This window comes from Macaca mulatta, chromosome 3 (assembly GCF_049350105.2).
Source record: "Macaca mulatta isolate MMU2019108-1 chromosome 3, T2T-MMU8v2.0, whole genome shotgun sequence".
NCBI lineage: Eukaryota > Metazoa > Chordata > Mammalia > Primates > Cercopithecidae > Macaca > Macaca mulatta.
The window spans coordinates 168,091,824-168,111,741 of record NC_133408.1 but is presented as its reverse complement, the minus strand read 5'-3'; the positions used below and the strand labels follow the sequence as shown (position 1 = coordinate 168,111,741).

General features: G+C 49.6%; 1 protein-coding gene across 2 annotated transcripts; it reads right to left on the bottom strand.

Moving 5' to 3' along the window:
- Window positions 1–4,656: 4,656 nt before the first annotated feature.
- Window positions 4,657–18,690, bottom strand: LEP (leptin). Of its 2 annotated transcripts, none has more exons than XM_028844845.2 (3): window positions 18,559–18,690; window positions 7,458–7,629; window positions 4,657–5,230 (listed from the first exon to the last, which is right to left on the bottom strand). In XM_028844845.2, the coding sequence occupies exons 2-3, from the start codon at window positions 7,599–7,601 to the stop codon at window positions 4,874–4,876; spliced, it is 501 nt and encodes a 166-aa protein (XP_028700678.1). In that variant the 5' UTR covers window positions 7,602–7,629; window positions 18,559–18,690; the 3' UTR covers window positions 4,657–4,873.
- Window positions 18,691–19,918: the final 1,228 nt, after the last annotated feature.

Here is a 19,918-nt window from a genome sequence, read left to right as displayed (position 1 = left end):
GAAAGAGAGCATTTAAATCCAGTTTCTTATTTTATCAACTAAGGACTAGAGAGGAGAAGGGATTTGTCCAAGACCTTTGGCACTAGCAGTTACTAGTGGAGCTGGGGTTAGAACCCAGGTCTCCCAGTGTCTACTCTCAGGAGCTTCCTACCTCACCAGTTTGTCTTGGAAGAGAGCAATCAGTGCCCTCTATGGTTTGTAAACTGACTTTTTAATGGCATCAGTGTCTGCTGGGCTTGGGATCTGGTGGAAAGCAGACTTCTTCTTTACCTCCCCAGCCTTTCCTTAACCCGGTCAGGCTAGCTCCATAGGGCACACCTGAGTTCTTCAGGCCTCGGCAGCCTGGCCCAGCAGGAAGACATTGAAGCTCACCAGGAGACGAGCAGGGAGTGTCCCTGGGGGAAGCTGCTGAGGCCAGTGCTCAGGAACCGGGGCTCTGTCTGAGGACCAATTCCACCGGGGCCCGGTAAGGGCCATGTGGGTGTCCAGTGTGAATGTTCTGTGCTTGTATTTCCACCTAAATTCCCAGTTCTTTGGCAACCTGAATACTGAACATTGTCAGAGTAGTTTTTCTCCCAAGGCATTTGTTCTGGATCACCAATGTCTGGTATATATCATTTTTGATGCAACATATTTAAAACTCATTTTCCCCCCAGACAAGACAAATAGAATTTGTAGCTTTCCATATGGGCTTTTCAAAAAGATTGGTACTGGGACACACTGGCTTCCCAGAGTGGTGTCATTTGATTAGCCCTGGTGTTCTTCCACTTATGGGGAGTGGGTAATTGCAGCTATTCCAAGTGGGAGATGGTGTGATTGGGTTTTTCTCCTATGGGGGAAAAACAAATCCTATCAGATAGATGAGTTTCTGGCATCTCCTATTCTTCTGTGCTGCAGGATCTTCCAGAATAGAAGTCTCCCAGCAGTGCACATCCAGGAAGCATCCAGGCCGGGTCAGGCAGGGTTTAATAAGCACTGGGCCTTTCACCTGGATGCTGGGAAGGTGCCTGGACCTGTGAAAACCCCAGGGTGGGGTCAGGGGCCAATGCAGAGGTTTCCCAGAGAGCTCTGGGGCTGGGTCACTTCCCTGCTGGCCAGTCTGTCATGCTGAATGCCCAGGACTTCCGCAACGAGTCCCAGAGGCGGGATGACAGGGTCGGAGTCAGGATCCACTTCTGCAGGGGTTTCCATTTACCCGGTTTGTTAGGACACAGGCAGAGTGTTAGAATAGAGAGGAATGCCTGGAGGCTCCTAGGATCACAGCAAGGGGTGTTGGAGGGGGGGATTCTCGGCTTCTCAGAGGCCCTTCCATGACAGGAGGGACAGTGGAGATAGCACCTACACTGGTGACCTTACTCTCTGCTTTTCTCCGGTAATGAGTCGACTTTATGGGTCACGTGGAAACCAAGGAAGATCGCCAACCATCTCTTTAATCAGGATTTTCTGTGCAGGGTTCAGGCACGGAGAGAAAAGGCAAGGATGTGGAAGGAGAGGAGAGTCCCTGGAAGGAATGCCTGCAGTATATCAGCCTGGAGTTTCCATTCAGGAAATTTCCCCAGCCCCCCAGGCCCTACCAAACTTGCCTCCTCCCTAATGACAAAGCCCCAGCCCTACCTGTAGCCCCAGCCACCAGCCCCTTTGAGGAGAGAAGGTGATGGGTAGGGTGAGGAGCTCTGTGGGAGGACTGAACCAAGGTGTGGGCTCCTGGGCACCCGCCCGTGGTCCAGGCCTGCAACTCCCAGACCTGCCTGTGAGTGAGCCTGCATGCTGACATGCTTGGCTGGGCTCTAGCCTTGGCTATTGGTGGCCCAGGGTATGTGTGTGTGTGTGTCCCTTTGGAGCTATGTAGTTTGTGTACCAAGATAAGAAGGGAGCTGGGGAGTTAGCCCTGATGAGCTTTGTAACAATAAAGCCTTGTCTTGTTAAATAAATCAAGCTTTGAATAAATGCCTGCTTATTCCTTGCCAGTATTTTCCTGCTACCTAAGGCAACATAGCTCTGTACCTTTAACCAGTCACTTAACCTCTCTGGGCCTATTTCCATATCTATAGAAAGTGGATATAATACTATTTGTTCTCCTCAATGCTGCTTATTGTAGAGATCCAATATAATAACGTGTATGAAAGTGCTTTATAGATGGCAAGGTGCTGTTCTGCTGTAAGGAATCCTTCTGATCATTATGCTTATTGTAAAGCAATCAGAACAGCCATCCCTACAACATAAGGTGTCAGCAACATGACCTCCATCATGAGGGAAGAAAAAAAGAACAAATTTCCCAGTGGAAAAGAGTGACCCAGACAAAGCAGAAAGACCAGTAAAATAACCCCAATGAGAGGAATAACAATTTGGATAACTTAATATCAAGTCCCAATCCACTATAACCAATAACAAAAATGTTCTTCATTCTTATCAGAAGCAGTTGTCAGAGCCAAGGACAATCACTCCACCCTTTTCTAAGTCCAGGGTCAAACATTATTTTTTATTTGATGCCGTGTGGTTGAAGTTAAGAGCCAGTCAGAGTTGGTTTTGGTTCTCAGTACAAAAGTAAAGGGTCAAAGGGAGTGAGTCTCTTCCTTCTCTCAGAAAGAAATCCAGACTGGGACGAGGTTCCAGAAAGCTGTCAGGAATCAGACAGGCCAGGAAAGAAAGGCTCAGAGCATTCCTGGAGGGAATCTGTTGTTTCCCCCTTCCCAAGACCCATTTATCCTGCTTTTTGGTAACAGACCCTCTTTTCCTTTGGGAAACTACCCTATCCCCATTCTCATTCCAAGTGCAATTGACCCCTTCCTTGCTTTGACTCAAATCTAACCAATCAGAGTACTACATTTTCCTGGCCTAGTGATTGCTTCAGCAATAGACATGTGATTCAAGCCAGATCAATGAGAGTCAGCTCTGGGACTTTTACTGTAAAAATTAGGAAGGAGCGCTCTTTTTCCTGGGGAGCTGCCAACCTGGAAGGTATAGGCCTGGAGTTTTTGATGGTTGCCTTTTCCACTGTCTAAGAATAAAGCCAATGTCAAAGGAAGCAAAGCTGAGATAGAGAATTATTCCTGTTGACATGGTTTGAACACTAGTTCAACTGCATAGGAAAAGCAAGGCAAGTGAGGGTAAGCAGGTTTAGGATTGGCTAGTTTGAGTAATTTCAGTGGGCTCTGGAGCATAGGGGCTGGCTCTAGTTGTCTGGTACCTGGCCCTGGGAAGATTAGGGCAGGGGATAGTGGCCCTGAGAATGGCAGCCCAATAGAGGAGGTGGTTGGGGTGTGGGCTCTAGATTGGTTGGTCTGCATTTGAAAGGTATGCACCCCTTGAGCTGTTTGCTATCTCTGGGAATTAGCTAACCCTGGGAGAATTGGTCCCTGAGGTATCAGTGAGGTCCCAAGATGTCACAGCATCAGAAAATAAAGGAAAAACAAAAAAGACCAACTAATACAGCTGGGAAGGCTGGGGTCTCTCTCCACAGGGTTGCTTATCCTCTTGGAGGCCAGTCTGGGCTCCTTCGCATGGTGGCTGAAGACTTCCCTGCAGCGAGAGAGGACAAGCCCCCACAGGCAAGCACTTTTCCAACCTTTGCTTATGTCTTGTTTGCTGTTGTCCCACTGTGGCAAGCAGGTCACGTGGCCAAGTCCAGTGTCAGTGTTACGGGGAGCCTACCTTGGGGGTGGACACCAGAAGGCAGGAGTCACACCTGGGCGCCATTGCCACAGCAATCTGCCCACAGCCTCCCCCAGTTGGCCCTTCTATCGGACAGTAGTTCTGATGGGGAGACTAAGTCAAAGCTTGCCTTCCGCCACGTTCCACCTGCTGATCCCCTAGCTCCCTCCAGTCTTGTCCACATGACAAAACTTTGGCAACCATGTCTGGCTTGGAATCCTCTAAGTTGACAGACTGCCCAGCATTCCACCTCCCCTCATACATCTTCTTTGTACCCAAATGCAAAGGGGACATGGGGCATCAGCTCTTGAGGTTAGAGACCCATTCAGCCAACAGGTTGTACTTACTTGGTGCCAGGATCTAGCCTAGGTGCTGGGGATCTAGCGGGAAACAAAACAGACCAAAAGACAATCCCTGCTCGCTGGGAGCCTACATTCTTTTTTTTTTGAGATGGAGTTTCGCTCTTGTTGCCCAGGCTGGAGTGCCATGGCACAATCTCGGCTCACTACAACTTCTGCCTCCCAGGTTCAAGCGATTCTCCTGCCTCATCCTCCTGAGCAGCTGGATTACAGGCTCCCGCCAGCACCCCTGGCTAATTTTTTTGTATTTTTAGTAGAGACGGGGTTTCATCATGTTAGTCAGGCTGGTTCCAAACTCCTGACCTCAGATGATCCACCTGCCTCGGCCTCCCAAAGTGCTGGGATTACAGGAGTGAGCCACTGTGCCCAGCAGAGCCTACATTCTTATTGGGGTAGATATTAATTAAGCAAATGTACAAGTAAAATATATGAAAATGAAGAAGAGTGGATGGGGTGAGGAACAGGGAAACAATGACTGTGATTTTTTTTTTTTTTTTTTTTGAGATGGAGTCTCCCTGTGTCACCCAGGTTGGAGTGCAGTGGCGAGATGTTGGCTCACTATAACCTCTGCCTCCTGGGTTCAAGTGATTCTCCCACCTCAGCCTCCCAAGTAGCTGGGATTACAAGTATGCGCCACCACTCTTGGTTGATTTTTATATTTTTATTAGAGACGGGGTTTCGCCATTTGGCCAGGCTGGTCTTGAACTCCTGACATCAGGTGATTCACCCACCTTGCCCTCCCAAAGTGCTCAGATTACATTTGTGAGCCACCGCACCCAGCTCTCATGGTCTCCTGGAGACACCTAGAAGCCAGAGTTCCTTCCCTCAATGTAGTCCTTGCAGGAAGAGTGACCTTCAAGGCCTCAGCACCCAGGGCTGAGGTCCAGCTGCCACAGCATGTCCTGCAGAGACCCCTGCAGCCTGCTCAGGGCCACCACCTCCGTGGAGTAGAGTGAAGCTTCCAGGACATCCCCCAGGCTCTCCAAGGTCTCCAGGCCACTGGCCAAGGGCAAATGGCAGCTCTTAGAGAAGGCCAGCAGGTGAAGAAGGTCCCGGAGATTCTCCAAGTCGTTGGATATTTGGATCACGTTTCTGGAAGGCAGATTGATGAGGATCTGTTGGTAGATTGCCAGTGTCTGGTCCATCTGGGATAAGGTCAGGACGGGGTGGAGCCCAGGAATGAAGTCCAAACCAGTGACCCTCTGTTTGGAAGAGACCGACTGCTATGCGGGAGGAAGAGGGAGAACAAGTGCTCAGCACGTGGGAGGAATCACTCTCAGAGCCTTCCACCTTCCCGTGGGCATGGAGGGTCATTCTCTTGGCTGCCTCCTTCCACCCTCCTCACCACTTTGGCTCAGGCCCTTGTATCTTGTGCCCAGGTGACTGCCAAGCCTCTAAGATGGTCTCCAAGATTCCTGCTCTTCCCACACCATCCTTCCCTCCACTTCCCGACTTTCCCAGGTCATTCCTGTCTCTGCATGGCCTCTGCTGAAGAATCAGCCGTGGTTTCCTGTGTCTTATTTAGTGGAGTCTGTTCCCCAGGAATCTGAGGTCCTGCATAAGCACCCCCACCCCCTGCTTTCTCTAGTCCCTTTCACCCCCAGCCGAGTCCTCTCTCCCAGTCAGCTTTTCCAGGCAGTCCCTCCTCCTTAGAGATCAAGGTCGTACCCTCAGTGAGGTCCCCAACCCTGCTCCAGTGACTCCAGTTCCGGGAGGGCTCTCCCCATCCATCTGCCCACAGCACTGAGGCTGACACCTCTGTGGTGACTACCCTGGGCTCCCGTGATATCGTGTATTGACACCACCCAAAGTTGGGGCACTCAGGAGCTATCACGTGCAGCCTTGCTGAGTGGCTAATATGCCCAGCTAATTTTTTTTTATTATTTTTGAAAGGAGACAAGAGTTTTTCTCTACAAAATGCCCAAGACTCTATCTAGTTCTGAGCCATCTTTGCTTCTGGACACCTAACTTCTCCTTAACTGCCCAAGACCACCATGAGACACCCACAATGACCAGGAGATGTCTCCGGAGAGCTGCATGCAGGGAGTAAGGAGGATTCACCTGCTTTAGCTAATTTAGGTCTCATAACAACCTTGTGAATAGTGTGTGATATCCCTATTATCCAGATGATGAAACCAAGGCTTAAAGACATTAAGGAACTTGCTGAAGATCTCCTAGACATCAGAAATGTGAAGATTCAAACTTAATCTTCCTAATTTCAAATATAGACCTCATCAGGAAAATGGCAGAAGGTCTAGGCCTACTGGACTCCAGAGAAAAGACCAGGGTGGGCACTGACTCCTATTTGCAAATCAGTAGAGGGCTGAATGTGAAAAAGGGTAGACTCACTCTTTTGGGTATCTTCTAGAGGTGGGGCCAGAGATCAACTGGAACTACAAGAACCCTAATGACAAGCACATCTAGAGATGGGATAGAGGCCCCGAGGAGATGCTGCTGGGGGTCTTGCACAGCCAATGGGCTGCAAGGAACTTCATGGCTCCCTCTAGTCGTAGGCACTAAGATTCAAGGAAGTGAAGTCAGGGAGGAAGGCGAGCGCAGAAGGCAGGGACAGAGGGGAGAGGAAGGAAAGAGACAATGGCTGTGCCTGCATGTGGCTCAGCTAATCTCTGAGGCCTGGGTTTCCCCTTAGTAGAGTGAAAATAAGCACCCAAGGCCTCATGATATCAGATAATCCTATGATTTTTTCTTATTTTTAATTTTTTTTAAAAAAATTAGAGATAGAAGTCTTGCCATGTTGCCCAGGATGGTCTTGAACCCCTGGCCTCAACTGATCCTCCTGCCTTGGCCTCCTAAAGCTTACAGATATGACCCATCATGCCTAATCAAATCCTAAGATTTTTATTTATTTATTTATTTTGAGATAGGGTCTTGCTCTGTTGCCCAGGCTGGAACGCGGTGGCACAATCATGGCCCACTGCAGCCTCAACCTCCCAGGCTCAGGTGATCCTCCCATCTCAGCCTCCCCTAGCTGGGACCACAGGTACACACCACCATGCCCAGCTAATATTTTTTATTATTTTTGTAGAGATGGGATCTCCCTATGCTGCCCAGGCTAGTCTTGAACTCCTGGACTCAAGTGATCCTCCTGCTTTGGCCTCCCAAAGTGCTGGGATGACAGGTACAAGCCACCACACCCAGCCCAAATCCTATGATTTTTTAAATGGAAACATGTAGCAAAGTCAAATGTTCTTGGGGTGGTTTAGAATTAGAACCACTCACCCATGGAATCCCAGCAGGTAGAGGGGCCAAAAGAAACAACCAGAAAGAGTGGAGCCCTGTGCTTTCAAATCCTTCTCAGCTTCCAGTGGGTGCCTGGCATTCAGGAGGCATTCAATAAATGTTTCTTGGACTATCTGGGTCCAGGCCCACCAGGAACCAGTGCTAGGCTGGCTGCAGTTCCACTTTGTCCCCACAGACTCTCCTTACCGTGTGTGAAATGTCATTGATCCTGGTGACAATTGTCTTGATGAGGGTTTTGGTGTCACTTTGGACTTTTTGGATGGGCACAGCTTGGATGTAGAACAGATAGGGCCAAAGCCACAAGAATCCCCACAGGGTTCTCCAATACATTTTCCTTCTCAGGATGTGCTTCTTGGGCCTGAAAACAGAAGGAACCACACATTGCAAGGAGCTGGTATCTCAGAATACATCCATCTGACCCATTACCAACCACATTACTGGATGGAAATGAAAATCAGCTTTGCTTTTTGCCCTGGCTACCATCCCCTCAAAGTCAAAGACAATTCATTATCTACCTATGTATTAATGAAATACATCCTCTTAGGAAGAGGATTATTGTCTGGTCAATAAAACCACCATGAGGTATCCTGTAGACCACAGAGCTGGGAGGCCAGGGTGTGATCAAATGGACATGGTAGGGATGATGTAGACTTCATTGCGTGCTTCAAGGGAAAAAGAACAGATTTTTAAGGCCTGGTTTGAACCCAGTCATTTACTCACTGAATAATTTTAATTTACAAAATACTCCACCTTCATCCCTGTAATACACCTGTCTCTAGGCTTTTATGAGGATCAAATTAGATAATGCATGTGAAAGGGCTTGAAAGTGTTGTGAAATGTGCTCTATCATTACCCTATCGTTAGCGATTATGCTACTCACCTGTCCTCTGCATTTCTCTCTCACAGAAGCTGATACTCTGTGATGTCCTTTACCACTTGCTTCCTTACTTCCTTTCTCTCCCACCCACTGGGAGCCTGAATCCCACTAGCACTTACTGACCTTCTAAATAATATGTCAGACACAGTGCTCGGCACCGAGGATGCAGTACTGAACAACAGATGCTCTCTACCCTCGAGTGGCTTACAGTTTAATAGGAGAAGCAAACAGGTCAATGGGCCATTCTAAGCCAGGAGGAAAGAGCTTTGCAAAAAGGGCAGGTACGAGATACCACCAGAGCGCACAGGGGGCTCCCTGGAAGAAGTGTCTCCTGAGCTGGGGATTGGACTGAATATGGGCTACTAAGAGTAGAAAGTGGTTGCCATAGTAGCTGAGAAATCAGGGGGCATAAAGACATGGCGGCGGGAGAGAGCATAACACATTCACCCAGAACGCTTGAAACTTCCAAAGTCTTGGAACTGTGAATTCTAAAATTAAAATAATATGCAGATCCTTGATTAAGCAGCAAAGTTTTAATGAGATACATGAGGCAAAAGGTAATAAAGTTAAATGTATGCAAGTCTGTGGCCAATGATCCATGCTAAGTATATGTGCATGAGCCTGAAATAATAATAAAATGTAAGTAAATATTAGGATGAAGGTTCTGGAGAGGGTAGTAAAGTTAATCTCCGCTTTTCATGTTCTTCGTCGTCTGGGTCTTGATGAAAACAGGTAATACATTTTCTGTCCATAGATGGCAATATTAGTAGGTTTCATTTCTGGCAATACAATAAAAACAAGCAGTCTGTCTATATATTATTTATAATGTTTGGTCAAAGCCATGTTTTTTTAATCTGAATTTTACAGAAGAGAAAAATATGGGGCTCAGGAAGAGGAGTCAACTTGCTCAAAGTCAAACAGGTCCATGTCAGAGTCAGGATTCAGATCCAGAGAGCAGGAGTGCAAGCCACCCACCCCTCCAGCCCCTCAAAGATTTAAGGAAAAGCCCAAATCACACCCCAATTTCCAGTCAAGGGCATCTGCTGGGAACATGGCATTTGGAATGAATACCCTGCTCTGGAATGAAGCTATGGTATTGTACCCCCATCTCAACTTCAAACATGAAAAGTACTATGTACCAAGTAATTTGGGAAAAGGCAAATTTATGTCTTAAAAAAGTAAAACTTCCTCTATTAACTACTTGTTACCTGAGTAATACACCAAATGTCTGTGTAACAGAGTTAAATAGTGCTAATCCCCAATACGATTTCATGAAACCCTAGCAGAGATGGGCGGGTGTAGTGATTAGGCTCCGAGGCTCCAGCTCAGGCTCCACTCTTGTTAGCTTTGTGTCTCTGGGAAAATTGCTTCCTTAAAGCATCCTTTCCTTTCAGCAAAATGGAGCTAACACCACCACCTGGCTCAAAAGGGTAAATGAGATGAACCTGTGAAGCCCCTGGCCATCATGTGCATGTCCAGAGCAGGGTGAGGGGAGTAAATTATTATAATTACCAGGCAGGGCTTGAAATGCAGGGCAACACTACCTGTAGCCAACTGTGAATCAAGTATTTGGCCCACTGCCTCCCACAGGCTATCTCAACAGGGCGCTGGTGTCTCTGGGTCTTCCCCACGCCGCACAAGATCAGCTTGCCTCCTTTTCTAAGATTCACGTGTTGATGACACCCTCCTACTCAAGAGAATTTATTACCAGATTAACTGTGGTCATAGTCACTCTCATATAATGGCCATCCTCTAATACCTAAGTGGAAAAACAGTTTCATAAGCCACCTCTATCACCATGGATAATATGCTTCAGTGGATGCTGGAAATAAATTGTGGTTCCTTGAAAACATGGAGATGAGAAGCTGCCGCTGAGTAAGGCTGCCTAATAGGAGAGGCCAGGTTTAGGGGAAACCCATGAGGGTCTGCAGAGAGAACTGGTAGCAGGTCCATCTGAGAGCAAAGTGCTCGCAAGAATCTGCCCCACCAACACACAACACATAACACAAATACTCATACACACGTCACATACACACATCAACACAGATCACCCCTTTAGTAGAGGCTGCTAGTCTTTCCCAGTATCTTGTCTTCCGTTCTTCCCCAGTCATAGAAAACTCCAAGTCTTAGGTAGGGATATGGCCATCTAGAATAACTACTTTACGTTTCAGAGTCTCCCAACTAGGTGTGGCCATGTGACTAAATTCTGGCCAGTGAAATATAAGCAGAAGTGTCCTGTGCCAGCTCTCAGGAACTGCCGTGTGCCTTCTTCTCTTCCTTTTTTATCCCTTGCTCCATTCTGATGCCTGGACTGTAGATACGGTAGCCAACGTTCTAGCACCATCTTGAACCAGGGGGATGAAGGCCTCACCTTATCAACAGCAGGGCAGGGAGCTGCAGGAGCTCGGTTCCTGAGGTTCATGGAGCTGAGATGCCATGCTGGTCTTGGACTACCTATCTCTGGACTTGTGCTGGGTGTGTGTGAGAGACATAACCTCTGCCTTTTAAAAGCCACTGTTCTTTTGGGTCTCTGCTAAATGCAGCCAAACTTAATGCTAACCAACTTAACGCATGCCAACATGGGCATCTGAAAAGAGTGGGCATTAAGTCTTCCTTGGTTCACCTAAGTCTTAGTACCTGGGTGGGGCCTGGCCATGGCCCAACAAGGGAAAGAAGAATGACTGGGAGGAGGAGGAGCAGGGTTTAGGGACAAGGAGAGGAGGGATAATTCAAGGCAGCAAATAGTTGGTGCAAAAGTAACTGCTGTTTTTGCCATTACTCTTAAAAACCACAATTACTGCACTTTGGGAGGCCGAGACGGGCGGATCACGAGGTCAGGAGATCGAGACCATCCTGGCTAACACGGTGAAACCCCGTCTCTACTAAAAAATACAAAAATCTAGCCGGGCGAGGTGGCGGGCGCCTGTAGTCCCAGCTGCTCGGGAGGCTGAGGCAGGAGAATGGCGTAAACCCGGGAGGCGGAGCTTGCAGTGAGCTGAGATCCGGCCACTGCAGTCCAGCCTGGGCAACAGAGCAAGACTCCGTCTCAAAAAAAAAAAAAAAAACCACAATTACTTTTGTACAAACCTAATACAATTTCATTAAGCATAGTGCCTGACACCCCATAATTACTCAATATAGGGTTGATGGTTGGCTGCTAATATGTATTGATCGCCCACTGTGGGCCAGAAACAGACATGGAAAAGATATGGAACCACAGAAAAGTGCAATCAGGAGTGGGAAGGGATGGGGCAGAGGCTGATGGCTTTCCCAGGGAAGCCTAGGTAGCGTACACAGTATTTGATTTTGTCAACTACTTACATAAGATATTTGTTAAAAATATAAGTAAAGAACAAAACTGTGCCCTTAAGCAACTGGTTTGGGAATTTACATATGTAACTTCAGTGCAAGGAAGAACATTTATTTTTATTTATTTATTTTTGAGATGGAGTCTTGTTTTTTACCTAGGCTGGAGTGCAGTGGTGTGATCTCAGCTCACTGTAATCTCTGCCTCCTGGGTTCAAGCAATTCTCTTGCTTCATCCTCCTGAGTAGCTATAATTACAGGCATGCACCACCAGGCCCGGATAATTTTTTTTTTTTTTTTTTAATACTATGTTTCCCTCTTGTTGCCCAGGCTGGAGTGCAATGGTGCAATCTCGGCTCACGGCAACCTCTGCCTCCCAGGTTCAAGCCATTCTCCTGCCTCAGCCTCCCAAGTAGCTGGGATTATAGGTGCCTGCAACCATGTCCAGCTAATTTTTTGTATTTTTAGTAGAGATGGGGTTTCACCATGTTGGCCAGGCTGGTCTCAAACTCCTGACCTCAGGTGATCCACCTGCCTCGGCCTCCCAAAGTGCTGGGATTACAGGTGTGAGCCACCACGCCCGGCCTCATTTTTTTGTATTTTTAGTAGAGGCAGGTTTCACCATGTTGGCCAGGCTGGTCTTGAACTCCTGATCTCAGATGATCTGCCCACCTCGGCCTCCCAAAGTGTTGAGATTACAGGCGTGAGCCACCGCATCGGGCCTGAGCCAATGCGCCCGGCCAAGGAAGAACATTCAAACAGAAGAAATACCTTGGGTGACTCAGCAAAGAAAGTCATGATGCTTAAACTGAGGAATGCTAGAGTTCCTCAGAGCTGTGCTTGAGTCAGAGCACAGGGCCCTAGGAAAGTGGCTAACCTCTCTGGGACTCAGTTTTCTTGGCTATCAGATGGGGATGATATGAATCATAATGCCACCTGTCGCTGTTATGTGGCTGAAATGAGATAAAGCAGGTAAAGTGCTAACTTCTTGCCTGGCACATAGCCAACCCCAACGCCTTAGCTGTCATCACCATTATTTCCAGCAGAGGAATCAGGGAGGCATCACGGAGGAGGTGGCATTTGATAAGGGACCTGAGAATGGGTAGGAATTGAGTTTGTGAAGGTGGAGGAGAGGGCAGCCCTGGCAGAGGCAGAAGAACACAGGTGGGTTTAGGAGATGGCGGCTTCCAGCTGACACCAGGATGAGGAGTGGGGGAGGACTTGGGCTGGGATCGCAGGGGCAGTGAGCACCAGGTATGGAGACAAAGCTTTTCCTTCTGCACCCTGAGGAGCAAGTGTTTTCAGCCTGGCTGACTAGAAGGATGGAGATGGAAACTAGGAGACACATGAGGAGAGGTTTTGGAAAGAGGTGGTTGGGCTCCTGCTGATGTCCTAGTACTGGCTGGACATGTTGGTGAGCCTGTCCAGCTGCCGCTTGGAATTGGAAGTCTGAGCTCAGAGACAAATGGCTGCAAATGTAGGACCCAAGGGCCCACTGCAACTGTGGCAGGAAAGCACGGGGAGAGCATGGGTTGGGGTGAAAGAAAGGCCGCGGTCAGCTGTCTGCTTGAGCTGTAAAACCTCTCTCCAGAAGTTTCCAAAGCAGTTTTGAACATTTAGGAGCTGCCATTTTCTTAGAGTGAAAAGATGAGCTGATGAAATGTTGATACAGCATCATTCTTTCCTCTGAGAGCTACTGGAGCAGATGCTGGAGAGGAGAGGGGTCTCTAGGCAGGTGGTGGGCTCGCAGTGGGCGGTGTGCTCATTTGGGACGCAGCCTGCACTCTGCTATCTCCCTCACAGCCTGCTCCTCTCTGCATTCCCTGGGCCACCTTCTCCACAGGCTGCCTTCCTTCTCCTTTAATCAAGGCCCTGCTGCCCCATCTTCTACCCTCATCCCTAGCCATGGGTGCCCTGGAGAAGAAATGAGAAAAAGTAGAACGTGGAGCCCCTGGGGCTGCACGGACGAAACGTGGCTGGGTGCGGTGGCTCAGCCTATAATCCAGGACTTTGGGAGGCCAAGGCAGGAGGATCGCTTGAGCCCAGGAGTTCAAGACCAGCCTAGGCAACACAGCAAGACCCCATCTCTAAAAAAAAAAAAGAAAAAAAAAAAAATTAAAAATTAGCTGGGTGTGGTGGCAAATGCTTGTGGTCCTAGCTACTGGGGAGGCCAAGGTGGGAAGTTTGCTTGAGCCCAGGATGTCGAGGCTGCAGTGATCATAACTATGATCACACACTGCACTCCAGTCAGTGTGACAGAGCGAGACCCCATCTCTTAAAAACAAAAACCAAAAGAGATAATGAAACAATCTCAGTAAACAGGGCAGCAAGAGAGGCTTATATAATGTGCCATCCACCCCACCACAAATTCTGCTGTCTGCCTCCACCTGGGTCCTCTGCGCCAGCCTCACTATTACTCATCCTCAGGTGGGCCCTCAACCCCATCCCCACTTGGTGGTTGTGTGCAGGACCCCTACCCCACCCTCCACCTCCTACCTCCCTAAGAAGCTGGTAGCCTCTAGACCTGAGCTCCATCACCTTCCCGCCATTGCAGGGGACAAGGCAGATAGAGGCAGACCCTCCATCCTGGGGACCTCAGTGTCGAAGTGGTAGTTGAGATGGGCAGAGGTGTCTGCTGCTCTCTAGATCCAGGCTGGAGGGCCTCCTGAGCCAAAATCACGCCTGCCCACAGCCTTCTGATAATAGCAGTGGGGAGAGCAAAGAGAGTCTTTGGTATGCTACTGTGAATTAAATTCAGGTAACATGGTATTTACTATTAATTATAAGGGAAAACCTTTAGCTAGTCTGAGTCCTCTCCCTATACACATTCTCCCATGGGACCCCCTCCTGTTTTTCCCTCCCACCCTTCCTTCCTTCCTTTCTTCATAACTTCCTTTCTTCCAACTCCAAGTTGGAAGGGACCTGGGGATGAGGAAAGAACAAAGGAGGAAATAAAGACAGTGAAGTTTGGATCTTGGTTCTCCAAGTTGCTCAGAATCTACTGGAACAGACAGAAGCTTGAACAACTCATTTTAACACAACCTGGTGGAGCTTATGAGGGAAGAAGCATAGAACCCAAAGAACAAAGGGGAAGAGGGACTCTAGGGACGGGAGGAGAGCTTTGAAAGGGAGGCAGTATGTGAATTGAGGCCTGAAAGACAGGCATTCCCCAGGGAAAAGAGGTGAAGCAGGGCATTCCAGGCCAAGCTCCGGAGTTGGAGAAAACCATGGTTGGTTTGGGAGAATTCACTATGGTAGAGGGGTGGAGTGTGTGAGGCTGGAGAGCTAAAATTTGGGGGACTTAAGTCTGTTTAGTAGGGACCTGCTGGGAGATCTAACCTACCCAAGGCACACATACACAGACACACACACACACACACATACACAACCCTTGGTGGCTATGTCTGCATTTACACTCCAGCCCCCTTGGCTACAACTGCCAGTGGTAGGCAAGAGACGAAGAGGCTCTTCTCTCCTCCCTTTCCTCCTACATTCCTTCTCCTGACCCTGATTGGGTCAATCAACTGCTCTCTTAGGAACTTACAGTGGGGCTGCAGAAAGTCCAGTTCATCTCTGTTGAGGGCTCAGAAGCTCTAGGGTAGCCACATTTGGCCTCATGTGCATGGGACAGCTGAGAGAGACCAGAGCCCACATAGCCACTGAGAACCGGAGTACGGTCACCACCTGTGCTCCTTCCTAGCCTTCTTTGTGGTTCCTGGGTCCTCGTGAGGCCTGGTGGCTCTCCCCGTCCTTAGCCTTCAGGGTGAGATACTCTTTTCTTATACTCACTTGGATAGCTTTCAACTTTATAGATCTATTTTTCATCTGAGACATAGATAGATACATGTAAGAGAAATAAGTGTCAAGAAATAAAATTCACCCTTACCATGGGTAATGCACTCTTGAGAGTCTTGGCTCTTTTTTCAAATGTTGATTACAATATACAATTTGAAAAACACAGGGCCAGCATGAGCGATTTTCTCTTGTTTGCAACCAAAAGCCTCATTTGAGAAATCGTGTTAACATATGTAACCCTCAGACAGGGTGTGAGTACAGGGGTTACATTCTTTCTGTTCATCAGAAAGATCTGATCTCATCAGAGATACAGATAGGTTTCTATCCTGTGTCAGCTCTAATCTTGTGTGTGTGTGTGTGTGTGTGTGTGTGTGTGTGTGTGTGTGTGTCAGGGTCTTGCTCTGTCACTCAGGCTGGAGTGCAGTGGTGTGATCAAGGCTCACTGGAGCCCCGACTTCCAGGGCTCAAGCAATTCTCCCACCTCTCAGCTTCCCGAGTAGCTGGGACTACAGGTGTGCACCACCACATCAAGTTAATTTTTTTTTTTTTTTTTATAGAGATGGGATTTTGCCATGTTGCCCCGGCTGGTCTGGAACTCCTGGGCCCCAGTGATCTACCTGCCTTGGCCTCCCAAAGTGCTGGGATTATAGGCATGAGTCATGGTGCCTGGCCTCTGATCAGTTTTTGAGGCTCCCTCGAGCTCTGTGTGAGGGGCATCTGAAGTCTCCAACGAGACTCAGAAGGAGAGGCTGCCCTGATCAGTTAATGACACGTGTACCTGTTCCAGCATCTACCACAAGCCTGGAACACAGCAGGGCTTCATTAAATATTTGTTGCATGAATAAATGAAAGATTTCCCATTCTCGATCTGCATTGGCTAACCAGGGTAACCTAACTCCTCAATGGTTCACTTGCTCCCATCTTAAAGTCACATCCTAGAATTCACTTTGGCCCAGCAGGAATTCTTATGAAGTTGTCTTAATAAAGACAGAAAATGCTTCAGTGTCCAAGTCTCCCTTTCTTGGGGACCTTAGTCTGCTTCCTGCACTTCCTATGTGCCCTCTAGCACCCAGGTGGGCCAGGATTCCCTTCAGCTTCCTAAGCTCTGCTCCATCTTGACTGTCATCCCTAGGTACTCCCTCCCATGGACCCATTCGTGAGCCTGGCTCCTGCTCCTGCACTCTGGGACCCCTGCCCTTCTCAGAGACCCCTGCTCTGCCCTCCCATCTTCTCTGCGGTTTCTCTTCTCTTCCTTGGCAACCCCCCCAGCCTGGAGCACCCCAGAGCAAATGTAATGTACACCCAGATGGAGACTAAATCTCCTATGGTATTAGTGAAATGTTGGTATGGGCATTGATTATAGATTCCATTCCAGAGAGCTAACAAACTGAGCAGGAAAGACGGTAGCATGCTGTCTGCTAAGCAACAAGGCACATCAGCTGTCACATGTGGAATAAGTGCAAAGGAGTCTGTGAGCCCAGACACCAAGTGTTGTTTTTAAGCAGAAACAACCTCTCTGTTTCTCTGAGACAAATGTGTGGACGAAGAATTTCAAGACTTTCTGCCAACCGGCCAGAATGGAGCTGCGGCTGCCAGACTCCTACCCCGGTGGGGATGGGGTAACTGACTGCCAGAGAATTTGGCTCAATTTTCCTTTAAATCACACCAGTGCTGTTCACAGATGCACAAGACACAAGGACTCTACCTTCCTGGAGCCCCTCTTTTCTCCTTGGCTCCCACGCCCCTGGGGGTTCTAAGTGGGGGTGGGACATTGACCCAGGTTCCGTGGTGGCCACCTCCGCGCTCTGCATGGGCCACTCAGACGTGTGAGGCATCTGCCTGGGGCTGACGGGCAGGAATTCATTGCAACTTCCCTGGCTCTGTCCTTGGCACTTGGAACCATTTCCTGGAATGGAGGGGGAGGAAAATATTTCCCCAAATACCAAGAAGAGTTATTTTGGGTATAAAATGTACAAAATATGAGGAGGATGCTCCTTTAGCCAACATGGAAAAGTTCCCCTCAGCCCAATGTCCACAACTGCTTGGGAAGGGAAAGAACCTGAAAGCATCCACTGTTTGTCTCTTGCTTTGTCTCCCTGCCTAAGTGAGAGAGATGATCAGTGTGGCCTTGTTTCTAAGGGCATTAGAACAGGAGCACTCACGTTGCTAGAAGGCTCCATATTTGGTTCTGCAGACAATCCTAATAGGAAAGAGATTGGGAACACTCCCCGGTTCCAGCTCCATGGCCCAGCTCAGAATCCTACAGAACAAACACAACCCCGGCTGCCAGAGGTCATTCTGCACTGCAAAGGAAGAGAGCTTGTGCTCCTGGAACGGTACCACCGAGTCTCTGCTCTTCGCTCACCTCCCCAAAGATCACCCTTCCAACAGAAATTAATCACCTCTTCCAAGTTGCTATTCTGAAATGACAGCCAGGCTACTTGTCTCACTTGGACCTAATTGTATTTAAGGAGTCACTTTCCCAAAACACCACCATCTTTAAACTATAGAAACAGGAGTGTAAAGGCGAAGGTACCCACAGTGAAATCCAAACCAAGCACAGACTGAAGGAAGGCTATATGTGAGGCTGGTGGGCCAACAGCGCGTATTTAGCAGTCCTGGCTAGAGGTTCGCTAATAACCAGTTCTAAACCCCAACGACACCTCATTGTATGCATTGCAAAGAAGGCAATTTGCATGGCTTTGAGGACAGATCTGGTGAGACCCTGCACAATTTCTCTGGAAGATTTTTGAGTCTTCCTGACACTTGTTTCCCCCACCTCTACTCATCATTGCCTTCCTCCTGGGCATTGGCCTTATACAGCCCCTCCCATTCAGAAGTCAGGAACTCCCTGGAAAATGAAGCCTGAATTCCTACTTGCAGAGCAAGGCAGTGTCTAGGTCTGAGACTGATCACTTGCATCTGCATCCCTCCTACCCCCAAGTTTGTCTCCTCCAGACCGGGGTGGGACACCCTGATCTTTGCGGATGTGCCCAAGGCAATTTCCAGTGCATCTTAGCTCTGCGAATGCCACGAGGTTGGTGGGTCTGACAGTCTCCCAGGGACCTGGCTAGTTCTGCAAGGTCAGAGTCCTGCCTTTTGGGCACCGGCACAGCCCAGCAGCGAATCCAACGCTCCTCCAATCCCAGTAGCCTTCTCTCTGGCTAGAACTCGGTACAAAGCTATCATAGTCCAGAACTAAGCCATCCCTCCTGACTCAGTTTCCCCGGGATCCAGAGTGGGGTGGGGCGCTGTGGCCTGCCAAGAAAGACCAGCAGAGAAGGAGGAAGGAGCGCGCCGGGGCCTTACCTTGCAGTCGCTGGCTCCGCGATTCCTCCGGGGCTCCATGCCTGCCCGCCCCTCTTATAGCGGCCCTTCACAACTTGCGCAACTGCCCTGCAGGCCCCGGGGCACTCCAAACGCCAGCTTCCGCCCCGCCCCTCAGGGTAGCGACGTGCGGGGCGGCTGCGAGCCCCGGGCCCGCAGTGTGCGCCTCGCGGGGCCTCGAGGGAGGGCCTCGGCTCACCAGGAGCCACGCGCGCACCCTCGGGTACCTCCCAAAAATTTGGGGTTGGCTGGCAGGAGCGAGAAGTCCTCGATGTCCCGCCAGAGGCTCTGGCGCGACTATGGCGCAAGGATCGGCCCCTCGGGAAGGTGCGGGGCGCGGCCGGGGCGGGGGTGACTGTGAGGGGCTCCGTGGAGCGGGCTGGGGCATCCGGTGGCGCCCTCGCTGGCCCGGGCGCGGCCTCCGGGCGGGAGCGAACCAGGACTCGGCCCCGACGGCCCTGTAAGCCCGGGAAGCCCAGTGTTAGAGGGAGCGGCCGGCCTGCGCCAGGTGCCCCTACCCAGAATGGGGGGTTGGGGGGTTCTGCAGTCCCACCCCTTCTCTGGCACGCAGAGAATCGAGTTCCAAGCCTCAGGGCGAGTTGTCTCTGGTTGGCACCCAAGGGAGTGCGTGCTCTCTGGAGGACTCCAGGCGGGCACTGCGGCCTTTGGGGACGCTCTGGACTCACTGTGGGTCTCCATCCTCAACCCCGTATTTCCTATGTACAAAGTGGGGGTTGCGGGGGTGGTCCCAGATGTAGCCAGGTTTTCCTTATCATAGCCTGTGAATGGGGTGGCAGGCTTGGTTCACCTGCATCGTTTGCAGTTCCCCATTTTACATGATGGGTTTGTTTTGTTTTGTTTTATCCTTGGGCTTCAGGGATGAGGAAACTAAGCTCCAGGGAGGTTAAATGACTTCCCTTAGAATCTGCAGCTGGTAAGGAATAGCGATGGGCTGGGAACCCAGGCCTATTCTGGTCCCCACTGCGCAGAGCAGCTCCAAAAACAAACCTCTCCATTAAGAACCAACCCAGCCGGGCGTGGTAGCTCACGCAGGTAATCCCAGCACTTTGGGAGGCCGAGGTGGGTGGATCACCTGAGGTCGGGAGTTCCAGACCAGCCTGGCCAACATGGTGAAACCTCATGTCTAGTAAAAATACAAAATTAGCCAGGTGTGGTGGCAAGTGCCTGTAGTCCCAGCTACTTGGGAGGCTGAGGCAGGAGAATGGCTTGAACCTGGGAGGTGGAGGTTGCAGTGAGCCGAGATCAGACCATTGCACTACAGCCTGAGCAACAAGAGTGAAACTCCATCTCAAAAAAACAAACAAACAAAAAACAAAACAAA